The sequence below is a fragment of the Photinus pyralis genome, unplaced genomic scaffold (genome assembly GCF_008802855.1).
Source record: "Photinus pyralis isolate 1611_PpyrPB1 unplaced genomic scaffold, Ppyr1.3 Ppyr1.4_LG6, whole genome shotgun sequence".
Lineage (NCBI taxonomy): Eukaryota > Metazoa > Arthropoda > Insecta > Coleoptera > Lampyridae > Photinus > Photinus pyralis.
The window spans coordinates 28,196,428-28,223,634 of NW_022170663.1; the positions used below are offsets into that span (position 1 = coordinate 28,196,428).

At 37.0% G+C, this 27,207-nt stretch overlaps 1 protein-coding gene across 1 annotated transcript; it reads right to left on the reverse strand.

The window, feature by feature from the left end:
- Positions 1-1,379: 1,379 nt before the first annotated feature.
- LOC116173736 (putative uncharacterized protein DDB_G0294196) lies at positions 1,380-27,207 on the reverse strand. The gene is made up of 5 exons (XM_031491405.1): positions 26,832-27,207; positions 3,725-3,934; positions 2,574-2,965; positions 1,776-2,521; positions 1,380-1,724 (listed from the first exon to the last, which is right to left on the reverse strand). The coding sequence occupies exons 1-5, from the start codon at positions 26,919-26,921 to the stop codon at positions 1,633-1,635; spliced, it is 1,530 nt and encodes a 509-aa protein (XP_031347265.1). The 5' UTR covers positions 26,922-27,207; the 3' UTR covers positions 1,380-1,632.

The window sequence follows — 27,207 nt, forward strand, 5'->3', positions numbered from 1 at the left end:
TGCAGCGCGCCACGAATAAGAAAGTAACAGATACAGCGAACAATCAAACTGTATTAGGTAAGTACTTCCCTCACGGAATAGTTACGGATCAATCGGACAGAGCAACATCGCACTGATAATCAACTCCTCGTGAATACAGAAAATATAAATAATAAAACAAAATAATGGCATAATCATCGATACAGTATAACAAACACGATTCATCTAACGGTACTCAAAAACAAAAGCATAGAGTACGCCATATTTAGATATCGCAGTTTATGCAAAATCAGCAAAATGTAAATATCAAATTGTAGCAAGAAATTCAATTAATAGTTACTACCTGTAAATACACCATCAAAATACCACAACCAAAATAATCAAGAATAAAAAAATCCGGGAACGCGTCATACCTTCCGTCGACCTCGTCGCCATCTTCTTTTTTTTTCTAGTTTCGTTACGAAAATCCCTAGTATTCGGCATCTGGGCAAAACGGTCGATTGGTTATATAGTATACAGAGCATATCACATTTTTGTTTCAGAATAAAGGTGTGTTGCCTAGCCATCAGGGTGGATTATCACAGACGTATGTAACTGCAGTTCCTGCTGGCGGCTTCCGAATCTATACGACGGCAACTGAAGCCCGACAAAAATTGCCGTCGGCCGTCTGCCGCTGTCGTCTGCCGTCCGCCGCGTGCTTCAGAATCGTACCTTAAGAGAGGGGTATTAGACGTTTCGCTAATGTCAGATTTATTTTACTGATAATGACTATGATTGTGGATGTAGGTGTTCAAATCTAGAGCTCAAGAGTAAATAGTGCATTTGCTTACTTGTACTAAAAATAACTATTTTTATACTATCATCGTGGCACACACGGACGGACAGACAACAATAAAAATCTATAAAGGACCTGAGGATCCTTAATGATAGACCTTTATATTTTTAGGCAACCATGATCCAGATGTTAGTAAAGGTTCAAATTAACTATTAATCTGTGGTATAGGTAGTCTTTATCACCCTAGTGACAACCATTGCATGATATTGCCCGTATGAATAAAAGTAAGCAAATGCTTATACTTGCAAATTTTCAAAGTAAATACTCGTAAGTGCTCCTTCCTACTGGGCGACTTAGCAGCGCTGCTAAGCAGAAGGACAGGACGCAGTGCAGCGCTGCTAAACAAACCAGTATAAAGGGGCACTTATGAGTATTTTACTTTGAATTTTTCAAGTATAAGCATTTGCTATTTTTATTCATACGGGCCAATATCTTTGTTCACTATCCATTAAAGAAGAAACATTTTTTGAAGTAGGTACACGTTATCAAAAACAGAAGAAGAAAAATAGAATACATCGTTGCTAGCGTAACAAGGGGGGGGGGGGGGATTTTTATGTACCGAATAAACTAGGAATAGGTTTTTATTAAAATAATTTTTACAAAATAGTAATCACTACTTCATTATCACATAGGCCCAACAAATTTATATATAACTGCATTTTGATCGCAACTATTCTATTTACAATTATTACGTATCTACTCAATAACGGTAAGGTTAGAAAAAAGACAGAGAAAGATAGGGAAGAGAAAACAGGAAGTCTCGCACCTTTAAAGTAAGGAAACGGAAATGGAAGAGCGGTGCTTGAAGAGACTATCGCTTAGCAAGCGCAGTCGCAGTTGCATCGTTTCACTCGCTTCTGCTCCTTGGCAAGGAGCGCGTCGACTGAACGGACGGACCTGGGCTGGACGACTGCAACACACCGGGCGTTAATTTATTTAACAAGCTGCATAAGTTACTTACAATGTGGCCTCAATTCTTCGCTCGTTGCGGCGGCGGCGGTATCCTGCTGCGACTCATGATCCGGCTGCTCCTGGGGTTGCATCATCGGCACTGGGATGTGAACCGGTATTCCTCTGGCGTACGTCTGTCTACCGTTCATCTCGTGCGGGCTTTGTCGCGGTTGTTGCTGAATGAAACGTACTTCGGGCTGGTTCTCCTCGGCTTCTTCCGAGACCGACACGATCACGTCGTGGTTGGGTAATCGGTTGATCTGTCGGAGGACTTCGTCGGGGATGGGAATTTTCTGAGCCATCACTACTTGGGGCATTTCGGGGCGCATTTGTACTTCGTTGCCACGATGGTTTTCTCTTTGGGCTTCCTCTTGCGATGCGCGTTGGGCTTCCTCGTGCGCTCTTTGCATTTCCATGCGTATTCTTTGGTTAATTAACTGTTGGGCGATGTGCTGGATGAATGGGTTAGGAACTGGGAAGATTTGTGCTTGGGGCTCTGGTTGAGGTGGTTGCTCTTGTGACATCATTGCGTCGACCATTGGTGGGCGGAGTGTTTCCATTGGATGTGGCATTTGTGGACGCATTTGGGGTGGCATCTGCGGACGCATTTGGGGTGGCATCTGCGGGCGCATTTGCGGTGGCATTTGTTGGGGCATGTGAGTCTCAAAAGGAGTTGGGGGTCCGTATGGGATTACGACCGGTTGAACCATGATAGTTTCTTCTTGCTCATCTGGCTGTTGTTGTGGTGGGGTATGCCTAAATTTTAGTCATAAAAAGATAGCTGCACGCGGTCGAGATTTGGTCTTACCTTTGTAAACTGCCGCTCTCGCAAATGATGACCATGCGCTCACCGGTGACGTGCTCGAAACGTGGATCCGTAGTAACATTAAGTCCAAATGGTAATTGTATCGACTTCGGTTTGTGATCCACAACTTCTTCGGCGCGCTTCTTATCGATGATGCAGTTCATTTTCGAACGCTGATTCTTATCAATGATCGATGAAGCGATGTCGTCCAAATCTAAATGCAGGGGCAACTTGATGTGGATAGGCGTCACCTTTTCTTCCTCCTCTTCTGATTCGTTACTGTCTGGGGAGTTGTCAGCATTTTCGGATACTTCTGGTACATGATTGTCCTCAATCTCCTTCACCTTTTTGTTGCGTTCTTCGGCGCGTGGCATTTGTTTATGGGACGGTTCCTCCTACAACATTATTACTTTAGGAGCGGTTCAATTTTTATGGCCACTTATTTTTAATTGCAATAGAAAGTTAATATCAACAATGCGAAATTTAGCCACAATGGTATTGTGCGTGCATATAGTAAATATGCAACTTTCGATTTCTCTCGCTGCATTACTTTCGACAATGGATCCTTACCGTTTTTATCGACCGAATGTTAGAAAACACTCCTTGACCTAATGATACACTTAACAGGCAACGTGAGTGACTAGCGGATAGGAATCAAAAACATAAAACGTAAACAATGCAAAAAAGATCACGGAAAGGACTTAAATTGAGTCACCGGATGATATATGTTATCCTCTAGTAACAGCTGCGACCTGTTTTGTCGAAGAGTAAAGACCTCTCGCTTTCACCATTGCCCTAGTCCTGAAGATGTTTATTACAATTGCGCGACGATTTATTAGTCTAATTCTAGTGCTCTATGCCATTTCCAGTAAAATCGCACAAACGCCGCCGAAAGAGTTTACGTAACGCAAAAAAGCGACTTCCTCCTCGAGGTGAACAACCGCAGGATTTTGTAATGACAATCGATACATTTATTATAATTGGTTAGTTACATGATACAGTTTAGTACCTCATAATTTCCCAAACTTTCTAATTTTTTTTAATTACAACGTCAGGCAGCGATCCTCCATGACTAATTTAAGGTACGGACGACCTAGAAATCATTCAAAGCAAGAAGTGCATTCGAAATGTGAAAATTCTCAAGGAAATATTACCTGAACGAGTGCTTCTGGTTGCAACGGTTGGAGTCGGTCAGCGCTCTCTGTAAGTAGCTGAAGTTCCTGCTCGAGGTGCTTGCAGGAGGCATTCGCCGATACGTAGGCGGACGCCAACAGAAATCCGCCGAGGATGATGGAGACTAGCACTATCGTCACTGCAACGATTCTGGCTACTTGTACTGCCGATGATTTCGGCCTGTGGTATGCCTGAAAAATAAATATTGGTTAGTGACGAAATTACAATTTCCGCCTAAAATCTGGCAAGGTGGAAAACTGTCGAATTAAGCAACCGCATTAATGTTGACATAGTTGGTAAGGCTAATTGCAAAAGAACCTAGTTATTAGATCATTTGTTGGGCAATCATCACTTTTCCTAGGTATAGCTTTCCCATTTATAGGTACAACATACTATTGCGATCATTACCTTAAAATATAAACTAAAAATACCAGCCCCTACGGGCGTGTGTGACATCCTACGTTAACGATCAACATTTGTTTTGCGAAATGTAGAAATGCTAAGTAAATCAAATTTTAAAAAAATCTGCATCGACTGGGAATCGAACCCGGACCGCCCGCGTTGCAGCTACAACGATTCGACGAACGGCGACGACGACGGCTAACATTTTGAATTATTAATAGATATAGATATAGCCATTTTAACTTGAAAAATGTTATTTTCAATACATTCCCTAAGATTACAGTCACCATTGTCATTTTAGCGGCTAATTTTTACCAGATTATTTGAAACATACTTTTAATTTTTGACATGAAGTCGCGTCCAACTCTGGGAATGGTAACTTTCCTTTCATTACCTCAAAACTGAATCCATTAAATAGTACCTATGAGTATAATATTATGTAGGAGGTCCCCGCACTAAAAACCATTGTTAAAATGCATAATGAGGTGAGATAGTGCCTTATTTTGAAAAACTTTAAGTAACTGTAAAGTAATCCATGGTTCTCCGAGGAAAGCTCATCGCGAAAGGCAAAAAACTAAACTACTAAATTCTTACTCGGGGAAAATTCAAAAAACGGGATGGATATCGTACTAAAACTTTACATTACACCTCAAAACCAACACACAGAACAGTCTGGCTACTAGTTTTAAAAGAAAATGGACGTTGTTGGCAGAACAGGAAATCTTTTGAAAAATGTATGAACTATAAACACTGAAATTGATAGATTCTATCCCGATATTACCTATTCACCCAAAACACGAAGTTTAGCCACTCCCACAAAATTTTGCCCAATGTAAGAGGAGACCCGCTTCATACCTACAAAATTATTATAACCGGGAAATTTAGAAATTGCATGTCATAGATCTTTTACCTACAACATCAGCAAATGGTATAATTCCCTAGCTATGGACATCAAAAGCATGCCTTACAAAACATTTAGATTAGCTACCATGTCGAGGTTATTGCACGAACAATCTTCTTCTCAATGATATTTGACAATTTAATTTGAGGTTTTTTTTTTGCTAGATATATTATTTTTATTTTTATTTTTTCTTCTTTGTATTTTCTGTTAATGAACGGAATCACATGGGTTAGATGGAAGAGCAGAAATTGTATGTACATATGTTTCATTCCATTACTGAATCTCGCCCTTTGTACACACTTCTATGTAATGTAACCTATAGGTACTATTAAAGACATTTATTATTATTATTATTATTATATTGACTTGACTAAATTACAAAATGTCATGTTTGTAATATTGACCTCAAAGTAAGAATCTTTTATTTCTTGCTGTGATATTGCCCAAAATACAATAACAGGTTTGAGGTTAGGGATGTTAATTCAGGTACAACAACTACCATTGAAAGAAAGTCGTTGCATATGTTACGGGTTTCGAAAATTCGACCAATAAAAAATCTTGATTTAAATGTTCCGGGAATTTTCCGGGAGGGGCTTATCTATTTCGGTTGGATGAGTATATTTTAGTATAGTATTTTAGTAGTTTTAGTTTTGCAATTTGGAAACAATTGAATTTACAATTTTAAAAAATTGATTTCGTGGTTTAAGGTTCAAGGCACGCCACAACTTCAAGCTGTTCATTTGTGAATTTCTAGGTGCAGTTCAATTATTTAATTCGGAAAATCTGTAGGATTTTCAATTTGGTTAAAATTTAAGGGAAAGGATCGCAATTCCATACTATTTCTATTATCGCAAAATTGTGCCGAAACAAATTTGGTTCGAACCTTCGTGGTTTCAGATTGAGTGACCGAATGTAACGGTTAGTTGTGGCTGTAGGGTTTTTGTCCAGTATGATTTTTGCTCATAGTATAAATTTTGGTTTACTTTGTCTTCGTTAGCTTTCGGAATTAGCACGATTGGGATTCTTACTGTAGAAGGAAGAACCTAAGTTGTTTCGTAATGTGAAATTGGTCTGAATCGAAATTATCCATTTTTTTGGTTGGCTTGAAAGCAATTTGAGGATATTTTGGAAGCCGTCTGGTGGAAGTTTGACCATTTTCTACATCGATATGGTGGATTTTGGGGCCATGCGGCAATTTTTAGCGTATTTTCCTCAAAGTGAAAAATCGCTATTGGCTGCACTTTGACGTCCGTCCGTCCGTCTGCCCGTCACACGTACTCCTTCTAAAGCACTGAACCGATTTTTGCGATATACGACTCTTTCGAAAGGGCTTGGTCCAAGGATTCCGTGCATACCCATATTTTTTGGTTTTGCGCATGCGAATTGTCAAAAAATTTGGTTTAACGCATTTGCCATGCTAACTTTTTTATTTATGAAGATATTTAAATGAAACTTTATATGTAAACACAACGAATATAAGTAAAATTAACGACATTTTCAAAATGTAGGTTTGCGCATGCGCAATGCCAACTTTCTATATTTATGGAGGGATTTAACTGAAATTTTATACATAGGCATTTGGCATAAAGGCAAATCTAACACTAGTTGCAATGCCAACTTCCTTATCTACTGAAGCATTTAAATGAAATTTAATAAATAGGCACTTGGAATACAAGCAAATCTAATACCAGTTTTAAAATTTGGTTTTGCGCATGCGCAATGGCGAATTTCTTATTTATGAAAGCAGGTAAACGAAATATCATATGTAGGCACCTTGAATGAAACTAAAACTAATACCGGTTTCAAAATTACTATTAACGAATGCTGTATATTTTATTTATGAAGGTATTCAATGAAATTTCTAATGTAGACAATGCGTAATGCTATTTAGGAAAGCATTTATAAAAAGTTCCATATGTAGAAACTTCGAATAAAAATAAAACTAATGACCATTTCAAAATTTGTTTGTATTTGTATACGGTCCACTATTTTTCATTAAACTGTATAGACTTAGACGATAAGCGGCTCATTTGAAAGAGAATGGGGTAAGGATCCCGTGCCTATCTGTATTTTTTCCTGGTCCTAGCATTAATATTATTAGGAGGAAAATACGCTCTCGTGGTTACGTAGATTGCAACAAAGTCGTGGTTAGCAATTTTAATTTGTGCCATCAATTTCTTCCTGATGTGGTTCTTTTTCAAGTCTCTTTGGAAGGGGTTGTTCTGTTATAGCTTATATCGTACAGCATGAGGATTTAACCGTTGTTAACGGTGTTACCCGTAATTTAATAACGCATAACATAACATTATCTAAATTAATGTATCTAGATAACCATCAACAAAAAAAAACCACATAACAATGGAAAGATACCTACTCGTTCTGTCCCTGTTTATTTTCCAAGAAGCTGGATTTACAGAATGCTCCCAATGAAACCGAGACGCATTTATTGTTATATTTACTGATCTACCAACACATGATGTGATAGGAACATCCAGCATTTTAAATGGCCAACAGTTGTTTTTTTTTCATTATTTAGTTTAAAATTTGAATAAATTTGCAAGTTTTAACAGACTCCGACATCAGAATTATTATTTTTAAGTGTATTAGTGAAAAAATATCTGTTGTGTGTTGTGAGGATATTCGATATCTTATGAAATAAAACTATTTTCCCAACTACCTGAGATGTCCCCGATAACATGGTCGAGAGATTGTACGTCAATTTAAACACCCGGTATATGAGCATTCATAGTATTAAAATTATTTCGATTTTTATCTAAAGATAATTTCCTTTTTTATCCTTATCTAGAATCTAGATAGCATAAGAGCATTTTTATCTTTATCCTATCTAGATTAAGCAAATTCATCTTATCTTTATCTAGATTCTAGATGAATTTTGAAATTATCTTTGAACAACACTATTCCTGGCAAACCATTCTAACCGTTAAACTTGCAGCTACCAGCAGAAATATTGTAACGCCCAGCTTCTGTTATACCACAGTCGGATGGATGCCATATTGCAGCCTAAAGCTGACGAGAATACCACAGACCACAATAAACCAGTCCCGGGACACCAGTATAATTTTGTTTGTGATATTGTATATACAGGGTGTACAATATTATTGAAAAAATAAAGTTGGCACCTGAGCCAAGAAAAATTTTGACGATTAATGCGCGCATGCGCAAAATCCGCAATATAAACTTTCTTATTTATTAATATATTTGTTTGAAATTTTAACAATAGATCAATCTAGTAAAAGCAAACATATCGCATATCCTGCGCATCGGTAAAAATTAGATGTGCGAATGGCGTAATGTCAACTTTCAATTTTAACCATATACAGTGTGTCCCAGGTAGAACTCACCATAGGGAAACGACAATGTATTTTTTCGTGAAGGATCCACCAACCCTTTAAAATTAGCGTTCAACCAATCTCCTTCTAGCATTAGGAGGCGAGGTCCTCCTAAAAAAGCATTATGCGCGTCACTCTGTAATTGGGCGCAAGCCTGTTGAGGGCCCATCAACTGTTTTCCATCTATAGCGCGTTCGCACCTCCAGATGCAGTATGGGGTCTTATGGACTAATTGCCTCTCTTGCTAGTTTGTGTGGTTATGTACTGTATGTCCATAGGCACCATACTGCATCTGGAAGTGCGCACGTGCTATAGTATTGAAGTTACTCGCCTTAGGGTCAAACCTTTGTATTTACTTTAATTTTAGCCACGAAAACCTTATTCTTTTACCCTTTTTAAATTGTAGGCCATTGATTCATGGAGATTTTGTTTTGTTTATTGTTTCCATGGTAACTAAGGGGAGATCAATCAATACAAAGGGCTGACGGTAGAAACGTGTCATTTCAAAATTTTGGAAAATATTACGTATAATTATATAAAAAGAATATTAGTTTGTGATGCATAAGAAAAATAATGAAAAAAATTGACGTTAAAATATACAGGGTGTTGCATTTAAAAATACCAACATTGGGTCAAGTCTTAGGAACGGTGGTCCAAAAAATTTTTTGAATACGCCACTAGATTCTACGTAAAAATATCTAAAGTAGGCAGTTTTTGCCTACCTTACATGGGTACTAAGATACAATAATCTCAAAATGTCAAACTTTTGGTTTTCACAAACGGAGCTAGATTGATTCTTTTTGTGGTAAGTTTCACAAAAAAGTGGCACAGGATCGTGAAATGTTTATTTATTGTTCGAATGTTTCGAGATTTTAACGATTGCTGAAACTAGACTGCCAAAGACGTAATATTTTGGAGCATGATTAAATACCAAAGACGCGTGGGACAAGGGCGGAACTATCTTCCTATCTTTTATCAAAGAATATTTTAAATACCATAGCGTTTAGAAAGTCACGAGGGTCAATGGTCCTCTATTGTTCTTGCGGTAATTAGGTTTCTTGAAAATTGAAATGAGCGGTGGTAATTAATAAAACTTGAAGGTAACGCATAAATGTTGCCAAAGTTCATCGTTTCCGTCAATTAAAAATTATTGCATTTAAGTAGACATTTGCATTGTGCTTTCTCTATAATTCCGGGCTAATTAAAAATTAATGCCGAAGAGAACTCAAAAAATGCAACGAATGTCGCATGGCTCATTTCATCCACTTCTTCTTTTGCGAATTCCAACGCTAAGTGTAATTAATTAATGGAGATAATTTCAAGTAAAAGATTCGGTAACGCAATGTACGGTTTACGTAATTTTTCAATTGGCTGAAGCGAATAATCACTTTCGAGCCGTAGGTATCTCTAAATCTCACCCCGATGATCGATTAAATATATAAATTAGAATGTCGGATTCGTCACGAAAGTTTGTGCTCCCATTAAGATGTGTCACATGTGGGTTTCATATTTTGATAAACCGGTGGGTGCGAAGAAGAGAAAATGCGCCTGCAATTATTCATAGGACATTCACAATTGTTTATTCACGTCTTAAGGTGAAAGACTATTGTTAAAACAAAACGTTCCTTTAGACAATTTCTTTAGCATAACAATGCGCTTCACGTAACCTCTCCTAAAAATGTAAGAATGAAGAATTGTATACGATTTAAAAAAATCCTTGAGGGTCATAATTTACCAAATAGTCAACAGGTAAGCGCCGCGGAAAAATTATTATTGTTTCGTGCCTGGTACGAAGGTAAACCACACACGTAATTCGTCAATTACATGTAAAGTAAATATTTATTTATGCGACTCGACATCCTATTTCTACTTTGTATTTTTTTAAGCATCGCCTTTCACTAGGTGCAAATATTTGCTTTTGCCATTCAATTATGCAAATGTCTTGTGGAGGATATTCGGAGTTTACTCCATGCAAGGAGATGCCATTATGTGCACTCGGTCATACAAAACAGGCATATAAGGATGTTTGAAATTATTATACACATCACGAAGTACATACAATTAAGAATAATATAAAATAGAAAGTTTCGCTTGGAGTTCGTTAGCACCTCGCAGCGCTTTAGGAATTGCGGTTATTGTTAAGTTTTATCCATAACTGAACGTTTATGGAGCTTTTTTTGCGGCGCTTCTTAACGGGCAATGATTTTTAAGACAGTTACGTATATTTTAAGGCTGGGGAATTAATTCGGCATTGTTTTCGTGGCAAAGTGAAAGGCCCACGGAGACAATCGATACTGAAGATGTGAAAGTTTCGACGTTTCCTCTTTTATTCGAATTTTACTATCTTCCTGTTCGTTTTTTTGGCGCATTTTTGCAAAAAATTTTTTTTTGTAAAAAGTAGCTTTTAATCTCACTTTGGCTGGCTGGCTGGCTGGCTGGTCGGCTGGCTGGCTGGCAGTAAATGCGCGCCCGTAGAAAAACGCTTGTAAAAAGACAAGGAGTGTACATGTAACTATCGGGGCCGTGTAATTAATAACGTTAGGGATGGGGCTACAAGATTTGGAGTCGACGACATCTGGACGCCATCCCCGAGCGTATTATACTAACCTGGAGATTTTTCAGTTTTTATCTATCTTCTTCTACAGTTTTTCTCCGATTGTTTTCAAATTGGTGTCGTCGGGAAGATCTTGTCAACGCGCACAACTCCTGCGTGGCGGAATTTTGTTTTTTTTTCCTAGGGGCGAAATAAACCACCTTTTGCGCGGCGCGCTTCGAGGGGTAGTCGACTTTGGGCGCCCAAAAGTTTCTTACAGCGCGAATCGCGGTCTCTCTTTCTCGTGTCACTAATAGAAGGTCGAGCTATGTGAAGTACCCAAAAGTTGAATACGATTTTATGCCGGGATTTTAGCGAAATCTACCAAAATGTGAATTACGAATGAACGGGACGTCGGAACTGTGTATCGACAAAGGGAATGTGAAGGGAATGTGGTAACCCCCGACGAGATCTTACTGATGGTGGAGTCGAAACTTCAAATCCGAATTGTTGCGGGTGATCAGAAGTGGGTGTCGACAAAGGGAATATGGTAACCCCCAAAGGATTTTACTGATGGTGGAGTCAAAACTTCAAACGCGAATTGCAAGTGCACGGTAAGTGAGAAAATGGTACCGACAAAGTGAACGTGGTAGCTTTCGGCAAGATCTTATTGATGGTGGAGTCAATATTGGCTAATAAAACACTGATCTGCCACACAAAAATGCGCTGAAGTCCCTTCGATCTCACACGAGGACTTTGATCATTTTTTACTTCATTCATAATCTTACACAAATGGCATTACCGGCATTAGCAACACAATTTACTTCATATCGGCGTAATAAATAAAATTGTGGAGTTTTAATTTATAAGGAAATTTGCGATACACACGGACTGAAGTGAATTAGCTTTTATGGACTTCCACATCCATTCTAGTTCGTAACCTTCATTCATCATACGGACTATTCAAGGAGCAATTACCTTTTTCGATATACTAAAGAAAATTTCTGAGTTTAGTTGACCTACAGTTACCATGCATAAAATTCCAGGATCGATTAAGCAGAATGGTGATCCTCTCAATTGCAGATAATCCATATTTCCAGTGGTTATGTAACCGTCGGGATGACGAACATGAAATCTGGCGTATTTGCAGACGCTCGACAAATACGAATCAAACAAAATCTCGATAATGTCGGTCGGTCTTTCTGTTGGTCTAATTTTCGGCAAAACGACTGAACCAATTGGAACCAAGTTTGGTACACATATTCTTAGATATAAAAGTAAGAGTAGAATCGCGCATGCGCAAGTGTGTCAAAGTAACATCAAACTGATGAATTTTTTCCACATTATGGCAAAAATTTAGTCAAAAAATGTCGATCGCGCAAATCATTAAAAATCATAGTTTTCTGATTTCATAAATAATGGTGACTGCGCTATCCTAATTACGTATAATAGTCCAGGTTTATTTGCCAGTACATTACCATTGACTACACTTTTCAAACATTTTTCTGGTCGCCTGCCAATTTTGTGTATTCACGAACAATTCTGCTTCTACTGGAAAATGTCGCTGAACATTTTCGTTTCGTTACACTAGATGTATGTTTATATCTCGTTTCGCTTATAATTCCCTTCCCTTCGTTTAACGATGGCATTTTTTCCAATTCGAGTTTTTTAGTCCACTTCATCAGATCCGTGAAGGGTCACTGGAAGAACCTTCCAACGAACAGTAAATTCACTGTCAGCCGACAGGTTCCGATCGGTCACGATGCTTGATTGCAGGCTTAAGTAACTACTCCATTTGTGCTCTATTTAAATTATTTTCGCTTGTAATTTAAATTTAACATTCTTACGCCCTCTGGATATTTCGTTTGTAATCAACTAGTTTAGATTTAAGTTGTTCCTGTAGTAAATGTGTTCCAAGTGTTATAGATTTATTATTACGATAGTTCTTTGTTTCGCCGACGGAGGTCATGCAGAGTTTTCTTTAATTCTTGATACCAAACGACAATTCAGGATTACTTGTAAGAACTCGACATCGTTTGTCTGCCTTTTTGGGATCTATTGCGTTTAGTGAAATTTTTTCTTGCCTTCGGTGACGCTACGTACGGATATATTTTACAAGTTCTAAGGCCGTTTTCGGTATGTACCAAAAATTACGCATTACCTTTTGATTTTGAATAATCATTTTTAGGTTTCTTACTTCTGGCTTACTCTTTTCTTCATTAATACCTGCCTGATTGTTGCTTTTTACGTCGATATTCCTGAGTGGAAACCCCAGAATTGTGGATTTCTCGATATTGCGCCATCTTTACAACTCAAGAACGCCACGCGTTGGATGTTTCTACATTACCGGCTGGAAAAATTTTACCAACTTTAACCTGGTGACCTACTAACGTGGACTTTGTTTACCTGCACTTCGATATTTGTTCCTGTTGTAACCGCAAGTACAAATAACCTTTGGAGATTATGGTCTTGTGAATTGCTCCGGTATATCCGATTTTAATTACATTACTCGTGTCGCTTATGGAGACCCAATTGTGTCTAGGTTACTTACTGATTACTACGAAGATTCAATCTGTTAGTTTGATTACATTGTATCCTTCAGATTAGCTGTGTTATTTGAGATACCGTTGCTTTGTAAATTAGTTTTTGAAGTCGATATCAACAATTTTTAGTTACGTTATTTGTTTTACTCTGAAGAATTTCTTTATACTACCTAATTTACGTTCTGAATCGGTTAGATTGCATTGCTACTCAATAGAAATTTAGATATTTGTGCATCGTAAAGTAATTTTCTTGACTTTTATGCTTTTATACAGATGTTGCAAGGATAATCCGTGGTCGATTATAATTTTGCTTTTGCTAGTTTAAAGTCAAGCGAATTTTTTATTCTTATCGAGTATTAATTACAGTTTTAGTATATGACCTGATCAGTGTCAGACGTTAGCATTGCTTACGCAATATTGCGAGATAATATTTCGGCAATTGACCCGGGGTCAGTTTAACAGCGACAGATCGGGTAAATAAACAGATATATTGTAGATTAAAAAGTGAATTTTCAAATAATTTAATTAGTATTCTTTAGGTTATCGATTTAAAAAATTAAAATTAAAAAATGGAGCAGTACATCATCAAAAACAGATATACCGATCAGAAGCAGGACTGCACATCTGAAACAGGCCTGTTAATCAAAAATAGGTTTGTTTATGTAATCGAGCTGTTTGTTAAACCGGCCTGTTTCCCTTGAATTTGTGTGCAGGTTAGGGATCTGGCTCCGCATTCAAAGAGGTCAATGACACTTAAACGGTCAATAACTTATTAGTAATAACCTTTAGCATGGAGCGAATGACCTTGACCTAGGCGAATGCGCAGAATATCAGGGTCAAAGTGGATTGAAACCGCAGTGTTTGGTGTGCGAATTCTACGCTTGCCCAATTTTTGTTTTGCACCCCGGACCAACCGCTGAAAATAGGAGACCTACAACGTAACTATCAAAATAACCCCCGGCCAACTGCCTAAACATCAGGACCAAATTACAAAGCACCCCGGGCCAACTACCGAAATATGGTCTGGCACCCCGGGTCAAATGTCAAAATATGATCTCGCATCCCGGGCCAACTCCCAAAACATGATCTCGCACTCGCACCCCGAACCAACTGCCGAAAATAGGAGGTGAGCCATTCCCACGGTCCCAGAAACTTTTAATCGGATATCTAAGAGTAAAAATTTGCATCGTATCTTCGTGTTTCTGTAACGTAACTCGTCATTTCCAAATAACCTCCCAGCTAGAGGTGAATCCACAGGGAAATTCATTTCTCGTACGGAAAATTGTTCATAGGGCCAATGACCTCCCAATTTCCCATTTTAACAGATTTTGTGGTATTTTCCGGAAAATCCAAAGGAACTCGCGCTTTTCACGGATGTCACTTGTACAGCCTGTTCAAAGTTCATTAAGTAGCACCTTTGAGAAAATTGGTAATTGCACGAATGTTACATCTACAGGGTGTTCATAGAGTCAATAAACTCCCATTTCTCATTTCTTTTGGGGGCATTTTCCAGAAAATCTAAAGGAAGCAGGGTTTGATTTTTACAACTGCGCATGTATGATATTAATTAGCAACTTTAAAGAAATTAATGATTGCACCAATGTCACATGTACAAGGCGTTCATAGAATCAATGATCTTCATTTTCCAACTTTAATAATTTTTTTCTCATTTTCTGGACAATCCAAAGAAAGTTGCGTTTGATTTTGTGAAAAACGGATGACAATAATTGGCATCTTTGAGGACACTAGTGATAATGCTTGTATGTCATTTGTACAGGGTGTTCATAAAATCAACAACTCTCCCATTTGCCAATTTTTATAGTTCTTCGGCCATTTTCTGGGATATCCAAATGACGCGTTTGATTTTGACAAAAACGGATTATATTGATTGCCATCTTTGAAGAAATTAGTAATCGCACTGGTATCGCTTCTACAGAGTCTGCATGAAGTCAATACACTCCAATTTTCCGATTTTAATAGTTTTTGTGTCATTTTCTGGACAATTCAAAGGAAGTCGCGTTTTATTTTGACGAAAACGGATGGTATTGACGGGTATATTTGGGGAAATTAGTAATTGCATTGGTGTCGCTGGTACAGGGTGTTCATATGGTTAATAAACTCCGATTGTCCAATTTTAATAATTTTTGGTTGCACTTTCGGACAATCCAACGGAAGTCGTGTTTGATTTTGACGAAAACAGATGGTATTAATGTGGAAACCCTGAAAAATTAGTCATTTCACGGATGTCATTTGTACAGGGTGGTCATAAGGTCCTATTTAAAATTCGCCAAAATTTTCACCTAATTCTTTTTTTAATCCAATTAATGAAATAAGGAGGAAATTTTCGGAAACTTGATCATTTGAAAAATGCTGAAAATCGAAATATTTTAAGTTGACATACACGTGAGGGAGTTGTTGACAATAATCCTATTCATAAGAACCATCTGAAGTAGCACTGTGGGGTAATGAACGAGAGAGTTTGGGGTGAGGGGTGTTATTCCGTACCAGGAAAAGAGTGGGCCCTACCGGAAAACGTTTCAGAAACATCTACATTGATTGGTAAAATCAATTATTTCGCTTCCTATAGTTGGAGGTCGAATAAGATTATGGAGATTATGTATCGTTAAATTTTCTTTTTTGTCGTTGTAGTATCAATAACGATCAAAACTGGCATGTTGGGGATAGATTGCAATTCAACAATTCCACCTAAATCTCTCCTAAACTTCACCATTCCAATTCAGTAAACGGAGTGTTTATTAGATTTATTAAACGTGTCGCTCACCACTTTCATGTGCCTATATAACTATTTTAATCTTATGCTTCACCATGTCTCCACCTTATGTAAAATATGGCATGACTTACAAGAAATTTGCCGTATTTACAGACCAAGCGATAAAAGAATCGTGCTATCACATAATAGGCTATTACCTAACCTCATTAATTCACATTGTTATTTGACGGTCAAGGCTTTGTTCGTTTATTTTTCGCGTGATATTTTCCGGATAGCCCAAGGTCAAGAAGTAACCACACCTACAGCCTACTAATTGCAGGGCAATATGAACCGAATTACACTGGATTATCTTTGGCATTATCATTAATATGCAATGGGAAAGTGAGTATTGACTTATTGAGTAGCTACTGAATTTCAATGTGACACTGAGCGTTCGTGTGGTTGTGTAATTCCATCATTAAGGTGTTTATGAAAGATAATTTTAATTTTTAAAAATTAATGTAACCACCGTTGCGTTACCTGCTCCTGTCCTTTACCCATGATTGATTTGCACCGAACCGAATTAGCATAAACGGTAAGAGCTATTTCAGATGCAAGGCAAACCGCTACCGATACAATTAATCGCTCTCCACGGGGAGAGAATCTTTGGAATTGTCTACAAACTGCAACAATAATTGCCCATAGTTACACCCAGAACAAGGACGAGGGACTTTAAACTCTCCCACTGAATTGCGTCGTACGAAATTTAGTGGGATTGTTAATTTTTACGCCTATTACTTAGTATGGGCTATTGTTATTAATATGAGAATTTTTTGAGAAGTGGGACAATCGAGGTGAGCACTAACAGAATAATTTGATACGGACCTTGGCTGGTTCTCCCAAAAACGTGTGGTCAAACAATTATATAATAATTATTAAAATTACTGGTACCTCATTAGTTTTTCGATTCGCATTGCATATTATGATTGTAATTTATGTGTGAGTCTAATTATCAACACCATTATCGGATCAAAGAGTGCTCATTCTTAGAGCACCTTGAATAATCAATAGGAAACAGTACCAACCGTTAATAGTCACCGTATTGATATGTCATCCATAATCTGTATCTATGCCAAGTTAAATCGAATTCGTTTGTGTACTTAATGAATTATGGGTTTCGGTTTCAGACTAGTGCTGCAACGGAAGTGCTATAACGGAAGCAGAAGCGTAAACAGAAGACAAAATATTTTTTTGTGGAAGCGGAGGCAGAAACGGAAGCAGAAGCGGAAGTGTAAATACTATTATAAATTTGATCTGTCCGCGCATCTGTCAACCCCGCCCCGGCGCACGTCACGCGCCATCCCGTTAGGCCATCAGAGCTCCCAGGTCACATTTGAAAAATTCTGCTAGACTTCCGTTATAAATAAGCGGAATCGGAGGCGAATCTTTAGAAATTATTTGTTAGGTTTTATTTTAGTGTAAAAGAGACACATTGTGTAATTCAATGGGTTTAAATAAAGAGATAATTGATAACATTTGTTTACCTGATAAGGTAAACGCTTTACTAAGGTACGACAAAAAATTGCATTTTAAAAAGAAAGTGGAAATGGTTCGCGAGAACGCTTGTTTATAGAACGAGTGTTAGAAGAACAGTGACAGATTTTAGACTTGACGCTGTATTTACGCTCTAGGACGTTCAGTCACGCTGTAGGTCGTCGAGTTTCTATCATAGCTTTGAATTCAGTTTTTGAAAAGTACGACATCGGAGTATTGCGAATTTAAAAGCTCGACCTAAATCTAAAGATTATTATCAAAACCAGCAGTTACCAAGATAGCGTTTGAATTCAACCAAAAGAAGTCCCCATAGAGTTGGTAAAACAATGACTTATTGCTGTCTGTGCTGTTTGATTAACATTAAAGTTCTTTCGGTTAATGTAGGTAAAGTTCAGAAAAAATAGTAGCAATATTAAATTTAAGGTGATTGTACCTAATTGTTTTTAAATTTTATCTCATGTGTTTACGGACCCAGTAAATCTTGTGCAATTTGCGAAAGCGAAAGTATGTGATTTTGTTTGTAAATCTAGGTTTGAAATCTTGACCAAGGTTTCTTCTAGTAAAAGCAAACATATCGCATATTTTAAACGCCAGGAGTGCGCATGCGCAGATTGCGTAATGCTGTTTCGTGTTATAATAACATTTATGCCATATCTTATTTTCCTTTATACACACAAATAGTCCGTTAAGTATATGACTTTCATGTATAATTCCCCTTAAGGCCCCTTCAGCTCCCACAATCTATTATTTAAAGCAAATTGTGCATCTAATTAAGAGGAAATCTATTTTCGCATGCATTACTTCTGCTAACATTTGCCCTTGTGCTGTAAAGAACGGTAGAATATGAAAGAAAAAAAGAAGACAAATAAAGTAAAAGTAAACGCAGAACGAATAGACGAACGACGCAAACAGAGGTTCATGTATAGAAGAGGGGGCGAAAAGGGAAAATAAGGTTAAGAAACGGTAGATAAAAGACAAGGAGGAAATATGAAAATTAAGCAGAGGGTGAAAGAGAAGAAGACTAAAATAGGCAGGAGCAAAAAGTAGAAAGAGAAAAGAAAAAAGTGAAAGAAGAACACAGATGTGAGAAAAATGAACAATGCTAGAAAAACACGAAATAAGAAAAAAATGTAAAGCGGAAGAGGAATAGTAACAACGAAGCCCAAACGAGAATGCAAAAAGACAAAATCTGAAAAAGAACAAAAAAGTTAAAAAAGTGGGGAATGCGCAAGAGTTACGAAGACGTAAAAGACGAAGCCTTGCTAATGCCATATTGCAGAACCATTATGCGCAGATTAAAGCAATTTTTAAAACAATCAAAAAACTTAAGGAATGAAGTAAACATTAAAGGAAGAAAAACACTAATGAAGAAAAGGGTGCATGAAAGAGGATGTACTTAGTGAAAAAAAAAAGAAATTAAGACAAGAATAAAAAGGAAAGAACAAAAATAGAATAGAAGTAGAAGATTCTCGATATATGGAGGGAAATAGGAGAACAGAGAAGAAAAGGGTGAAATTAAGAAAACAGTAAGTGGAAGAGAAACACAAATCAAAGTATGAAAACAATAATACCAAATAACGATTAGAAGACCAACACAGGAAAAGAAAGAAAGGGGCAATGAAAAAGAAGAACTAAAACAAAAGTGCTTCTAGATGTTTTTCTCATGAAGTTGGTGGATAAATATCGATTTTAATGTTTCTTGGTATAAGTTTAGATATAATAGTCTTGCGCAAATGAAAAAAAAGGAGGAAAGAGAGTAGAGGAGAAACACAATGAGTGAGAAAAAGAAAATTATTTATCCGTAGAAAAGAGAAAGATATGAAAGAAGAAAAAGTATACGAAAAAAGGTACGTATAAAAGTGAGAGAAGGAACCAAAATGTAGGGAATGTTGGGAGAGTAGACAAAGAAGTATGTAACAAGAGTGCGTAGAACAAGAAATGGAGAAAAACAGGAAAAAACAGAATAGAAAATAATTGTCTAATTTAAGGGACTTATATGAATACCGTTATCGAGTTAGTTGGTGACGCATATATGTACAGGGTATTTAACGAAGAACTATGCAGATTATCAAATGTGTAGCAAATTCAAATCGATACCTGAATCTTCTTTCCCGATTTTATACCAAATGGAGTAATGTTGTGGTTTCTTCATTTGGTAAAAGTGCTCATCAATGTTAATTGCCTCCAATCCAAGATGGTTACGTAATTTTCTGTTGATTTGCAATTACAACAAGGTTTGTTTATTCAACTTTGTAATAAACGTTGGCATTATTTATAGGTTAAGGATACAACGTACACGTTAGCAGTTAGTAGTTTCCGTTACAAGACACTTGATCTCATAAAAACCTTTTCAGTTGGCTATTATCACGTACAACTATAATGAGTACTGGGTAGGTCAAAAGTTGCACAAAGTGACATGCTTAGGAGTCGTATTCGGATTCGTAAATATTACAGTAGACCAACTAAATTATACAGAAGTTCGGTGATACAACAAAAGAACTTAAAATAACGTACAAGTGACGAAATAGAACACATTGTCAAATTGCTGGTTCTTAATCCACATATTTACAAGTTGGAACTTCTGCACAGGAAGCTTTCGTACATTTAAAAGAGGGCGATTTACTTTACAGAAACAGGGGCGAAACTTCCATAATTACGTTTGACTGGAAAGGATTGTAGAAATTCATGCTAAAAATGAGAATCATTATGCATAGAACTTTTGGAGATAGGGGCTAATGAATCTAAACTCCATTCCAAACCCTCTTTAGTCTTTCGGCCATAGGCTGTTTGAAAATGAACGAATCTACTTAGTTCTGAATTCAATGTAACTCATTGTACCAACATTTCCTTCCATTGTACCTTTTCAGTTTTTTGGGAAATCTAATTCCGGAAAACCAAGGTTCACTTCACGACAGCACCAGAAAAATTTTGTATGTCCCTATCGTTTTCAGGAAATCTGGTTCCGAAAAGTCATTGCCAACTTCATGAAATATTGCGAATACATTTCTGTACCTTAATTCACTGATTAAATTATAACTGAAATTTTGAATAAAAATTCCTTTTGAGAAGATCATAAGCAGTATCAAAAACTTTCAGAAGCTGGGAGGACCTCAAATGTGTTCTTTCAAGAGGAAATGTACAGTCGTGGTCATAAGTAATGTCCTCCCTCAAATACCGCAACTGTAGAAAAAGTGCAAATATCTCAGTTCCTCCGTGATTTAGTTCAATTTCAGTCTTAGGGATCTTCCTCATTTTGAAACGAAGCTTAACCTTCATAGGAGATCTGGTATATTTATTATGAGCTACACTTGAGATAAGGGGGGAAATTACTCTGAACAAAACCATACCCTTTAGGTATATCAATTCAGAAAATAGTGACTTAGGTGTGGATCTGCCCGTCTGCAAATTTCAACATGAGCATTTCTCGTGTATTGATAGAGGGTGTCCACAACTAAAACTTGAACCTCTTAGTAAATCATATGAAACTTCGGTCATTTGGGATTCTATATACGAAACCAACACGAAATTAGCTACCTAACTCAAATGTTTTCTTCTGCGAATTAGAACCATTTATTTCGTTGGATTTAATTAGGACAGCTGATGTAAATACGAGTGTAAATACAAATTGATCATAAAGGATATACCTTCCGTTTGACATATACAGGGTTTTCCAAAAATGTGAACATTTCTGGATCAATAAAGGATCATAAAAACTACATTTTAAATCGTTTAAACCTTCATACACTGGTGACTTTCTTTTTCAATTACCTTTAAAATATGGCGGTATTCGACCGTTTATTGAACTCGAAATTTTTAGATTTTGTTCTTCACTCGTTAGAAACGTTTGGGAAACCCTGTACGTACATATAACCTCCAACCACAATAATCAATAGTCTTTTGAACCATATCCGTTAGTAATGGACATAAATATTCATGTCATGTCTGATTAGAGCATCTCCCATCAATCTTTCCATTTAAATATGTTAATTTAGTGCGCACACAGGTTACGGATGTTGATTTAAATTTGGTTCTCATTTCCAATACAAATTCGATGTGATTTTTTTGTTAATTTTTCGGGAGCTGTTTCGTAGATGTACAAGTTACTGGGGTAATTAATTGATATTTTTATTACGCCTAGGGTGGCATAAGTTGGGGGGTTGTTGGTACTTCCGGACTATTTTCCATTTTCCAGAAAATTTGTCCGACAGGTATTCACGCACGATTACACGGCGTTGTGCGCGGGTCCACCATCCTGTTGAAACCCCAACACTTTCCCCATTTTGTTTTTTTTTGTATGCCGTACATCGTTGTATATGCCTAATAAACAACTATAAATTGTGCACAACTCCTGTGCAGATAAAGCGCATTTTTTTAACCGAAACAGCTTAGTAAAATGCTACTCGATACAGTATATACTTCTTTTACGGGCCATATACAAAAATTAAGTTAATGATTTCTCTGAGACCTTTCGTTGTATTGAAAATCTCTCAACGTAGTCTCAAATAGTGGTAAGGAAAGTGTTTTTTTTTTAATTTTTTGTATCTGTTCAAATATCATCATAAAAAACAGAAAGTTTCAGTTTTTCTGGAAGTAATCGGAACTTTATGGTTTACTTCACAGCATGATAATAACTCTTTAATTGCCCATCTTTTCTCTAATTTGAGCATCCTCGTATCTTCTATGGTTTCCCAGATCCCCACGAATCATGATAGACATCCTTATCTTGGACACTCTGTGTAGTGTATACGTTTTGCATAAAATGCTGATATTTGTTTATTGAAGCATGGCGTGCTCCAAGCTTTTGTTTTGAGTACCGTTGCTGAATCATGTTTGCTTGTTTATAGTGTACAGGTGAATATGCGTTTGCATCATTTTATGAAACATTTATACTGTGCGATAAAAAATGAGTTGCTGTGTCACCTTTGGAACTTTTGTTTACATGGGAAATCGTATTTAACTTGAACTTCCAAAGGCGACTCGACAGCAACTCATTTTTGATCGCCCGTTATATGTATGTTCTGATTCTTCACTGTATATGTTGCTTTCGCTATCGCGTCCTCGCTACCGGGCGGTTCTTAAGAATACGAGAAAATGAGAGGAGGGGGGGGGGGATTCTAATTAATTCTATTCTGTTTATGTGGTTCTGTTTGCGAATTGAATATTCGTTTTTTATTACAATTCTGTTTTTTAGTTTCTATTTGATTTATTTCTATGGTTCATAATTCATTAATCAATCTATATATATTTTGGTTTCGATCCGTAACCATCTTCAAGGTTGTTCAGGGTGTCAAAATTTGAAGTCATAACGGCTTGAAATTTTTTTCGCATACACTGGCCAAAATGGCTTAAAAAACTTCATTACAATTTTTTTGTGAGTTCCTTTGTTTTTGAGAAGTTTTGAATTGAAAACTTAAACTATTTATTTTATTTTTCTAACTTTCATTTTTCTCTAAAAGTAAGCATCAGAGTGAAAAATGTCAATTACAAAAAAGATGTGTCTTGCGGAGGTCTACAAAAAAGAATTCTACACTTTTTGCGTCGGGTTCAAAATGAAGGCGCTAGAGGGCATTTTCTAAATGTTATACTATGACCAAAGATAATTGCAATGACTACTAAAAGTAGTCGGAAAGTCAAGTCAGGAGTTTACCTGACAACTAGTTTTAAATGCTTTTGTGTTTAGAAAAATTTTTTTGTAAAGACTTCTCATCCTTCAACTCTTTACTAACTGTAAAAAAGCAAAAAAATAATAATACTAGGGGTGGTGCGAATTTTGTTTAATAATTTTAGTGTGCCGCTAGACAAAAAAGTTTGAGAAACACTGCCGTAGATCATATATACATAGATGTAACATCCCATTTAATTTACTTTCATTAAGGAGCATCTGTGCCAACATACCTAACAAGGACAGCGATATATTTGCCACCGTAAGTACAACACCGCACATGCGTAATAGCATTTTAACACATGAGACTACCCAGAATTTAAAATGCAGCGAATGATAAATCTAATTAAAAACCAATTTATTAGCATACAAGGTCATCGAGGATTTAAAGTGTGCCCAGTGCGATCAAAGTTTTCCCTTTCCGATTGTGTCTCACGTTCGAACACATAAAAAGAACCTCCATAGTACACACAACGTACCACCGTTCAGTAAAGGAATCAGGTAGAAACGCAAACTCCATAAGTCAGATCGTAGTAACTTTTATCTTTTACTAAGCATTTCTATTCTCTATGCAACGTAGTGGAAGTCTGGAACGCCGACTAGAAACTTGGCGTTGGGATCTGAGATTCCATAAGCGCCGTGTAAATCTCAGATCTTAAGTTCTTGAGGATTTCAAGTATAGACATTTCGACTCTACTTGTAACGGTTGTCCCAAAATTAACGCAAGATTTGAATTTGCCGCCATTTGTGCGGTGAAGTGTTGGCAACCCTGAAAAAAAAGCAATTTGACAGCTAACAGTATAGGGTTATTAAAAATGGAGCGTTACACGATAGAACAACGTGTCTTCATTATTAAAGAATATTTCAAAAATAGTGAAAGCTTGGCGGCTGCAGTTCGAAAATTTCATACAAAATATGGTCGGAAACCCCTTCGTTTTCTTTGATTTGCTCAATAAACAATGTTGAGAAATTCATCCCTGCATAGAAATCTCTGCGTTTATAGTAAATGCACTTGGGTGTATGACGCTATTAAACTCTGCAGTTCGGATAAAGAAATTAAGCATTACCTTAATCAAGCGTTAAAAAAAAATTGGAGTAGTCCAAAAGTTTCCACAAACATAAAAGTTAATTTCGTGGAAATGTCAGAGTCCACATTTCATCATTCATGATTATTTATTATTATTAAATTGGGAAGAATTTACCGATCTACAATCGGACGTGACTCCGGAAAAATGCGCATGTGTTACCCGCTGGGATTTAAAATTGCTAAAAAATTAAATTTCATGAGTATGTCGATCCTTTATTTAAATAAGAAATAGCCTACAATGAAAAATTAAAAGAGCCAAGGTTATGTATTTTTTAATTTATAAAAAAATGGTCTGCCACTTTGAGTGAAAAAATAGTTAATACAGAGCGTAGAAATTTGAAAAATATGCACAATTGTTCTGTGGGGTTCGAACGAAAACCCTCGTTACGTTCTCTGTGTCTCGTGAACGTCCCTAACTTTAAAAGTTATATTTTTCAAATCGCAGCGGGTAACACAACGCATGCACGTTTTTACGGAGTCGTGGGGCTATATGCAGGTAGGATCTCGGAATTCAAATTCTTTTCCTCATAGAGAGGACTTTGCCAGTTTCATATCGACCGCAAGTCTTAGCATCAGCAGCCTGTAACATCGGAATGGGGAAGAATCACTTTCCGCATTTTTCGCAACACTCGCGTCTTTCATGGCCCGCCGATCGAGCGATCAAAAATGAGTTGCTGTCGAGTCGCCTTTGAAAGTTGGAACTAAACAAAAATTCCAAAGATGACTCGACAGCAACTCATTTTTGATCACATAGTACAGCGCCCACCTTTTGCATCGAAATAGGGAAGGATCGCTTGTCGCACCTTCCACTTGCCGCTTTTACACGGTCCGTCTTTTTTGTATCGACTACAGGTTAAGCTTTTTGTGTTGAAAACGTTTAGCTAAGTTACCCGTTAACAATGTTTGTTAATTGCATTGCCACATCTGATGCGATTTTCATAATTTAATTCTTTTTAATTGGAGGATCGCAAATGGATGTTTTTCCCGTACGGAAATACCCCGTAAAAGAGCTCAAATACCATGTATTTTTTTCGCTTTTCGAAATTCGTTAGTTGAATTATGATATTTGGAAATCCGATTTTCCGTGTCGGCTAAATTCAGAGAAACGGCCCCAGTTCCACACCATTGATTGAGTAATCCTCAAGATCGACTAAAAATAATGTTCATGCTTAGGGCAAGTCAATTAATTTCAATAGCTAAGTTTCTCTTTAATTTACATGTAATAATATCCTATTTTATAGCATCAATTGAAACAAAGAAGACTTCTAACCTCAATACAAAATCTGATATTAGAAGTGAAAGTGGGATTTTTAGCGCAGTTTCGTTACATTTCAATATTAGAAAAATATATGCATCCATTAGGATCATAATCACGACTACGAAATCACGTCTATTATTTATTACACCTTCATTTTGCGAATCGCATATTAATGTGCCTTCATAACTTTTGTTGGTCTAAATTATAGTCCTTTTGCTATTGTTTAATAATTGTCCCCAGGTATGGTTTCCGATTGTAAATTGCGCTATTTTTAGCTGGGGATACTTCCAAGGACAACCGGCCGCAAAGTAATTCAAAACTTAAGACATTACTCACTACTGGCACCTTTTGCTGCGAATAAATTAAGGTGGGTGTTCGCTTTTTCCGTAACAACTCTGTGAAAAAATCTAGTGACTTCCACCTGATACCACGACAAACAAATTGTGTAATTATGTCTTTCACAAAAGTAGATTGGTTTCTAAACATTTTTTGAAGCATAGTAATTAGACTGTGGCAATTAAAAAAATTGGTAGAAATTATACCTACGTAATTGAAAAACCGATAGCGTGTAGAAAGTTGTGTGCTACTGGTAGAGAAAAAGTGCCAATTTATTGCTGAAGTATTATTTATTGCAAAACAATAGTAATAAATTAGATATATACTAACCGTATCTTTTGAGTTAAAGCATTGAACTCATAAAGAAGGCTAAGAATCTGGGGCACTGGTTTTTTGAATCTTCTTCTTGGATTTTGAATTATAGTGTAGGTGAAGCATAATAATCGAAATTTCTCTCGCATCTTCCCGAACAGGAAAGGTTAACGGTTAATTAAGGGCAAGAGAAATCGCCGCGTCAATAAAGACCAACTTGGGATTGTCACGTTTCTATTACGAAATTTATTTCATTTGCAACACTTCTGCACTCAATCACATCCTCGCCGTGTAAAAGACGAACAAAGTCGTGCCGCGCGCTTCCCAAAGTGGGTCACACTTCTTGTAAATTCAAATTCAGCCTAATGGAAATTACGTGTACAGGTTGCGTAATCGACAGACTTTCAATTGAGCTAGGAAGATAAAAAAAATAATCTTACCGGTGGCGGTTCCGAAGAGTACACTTCGGAGGGTGCGTAATCAGCCTTCATCGGAATAGTTGCAATCGACTCCGGTTGCTCTTTCTCCATTATTCTGTTAATATAGTTCTCCAGTGGAACTAGAGAATGCGCGCGATTTAATACGAGAAAGTTCCGGGTTGCACTATGAAGATGTCCCCCAGGTGTTCAGGTAAACTGTACGTTAATCACCGATTGCTGCAACCGACTGGTGAAAGAGCTGCAAGTGTTTCAGCCTTGTATCCTCTCACTATGCCCCTACTACCATGGCACAATATCCAAATCGAGCTTAGATAGGTAGGTATAGTTCACAAAGATTGTTTTATTATTATTTTTAATAAGGTAACTTCCTTGAATA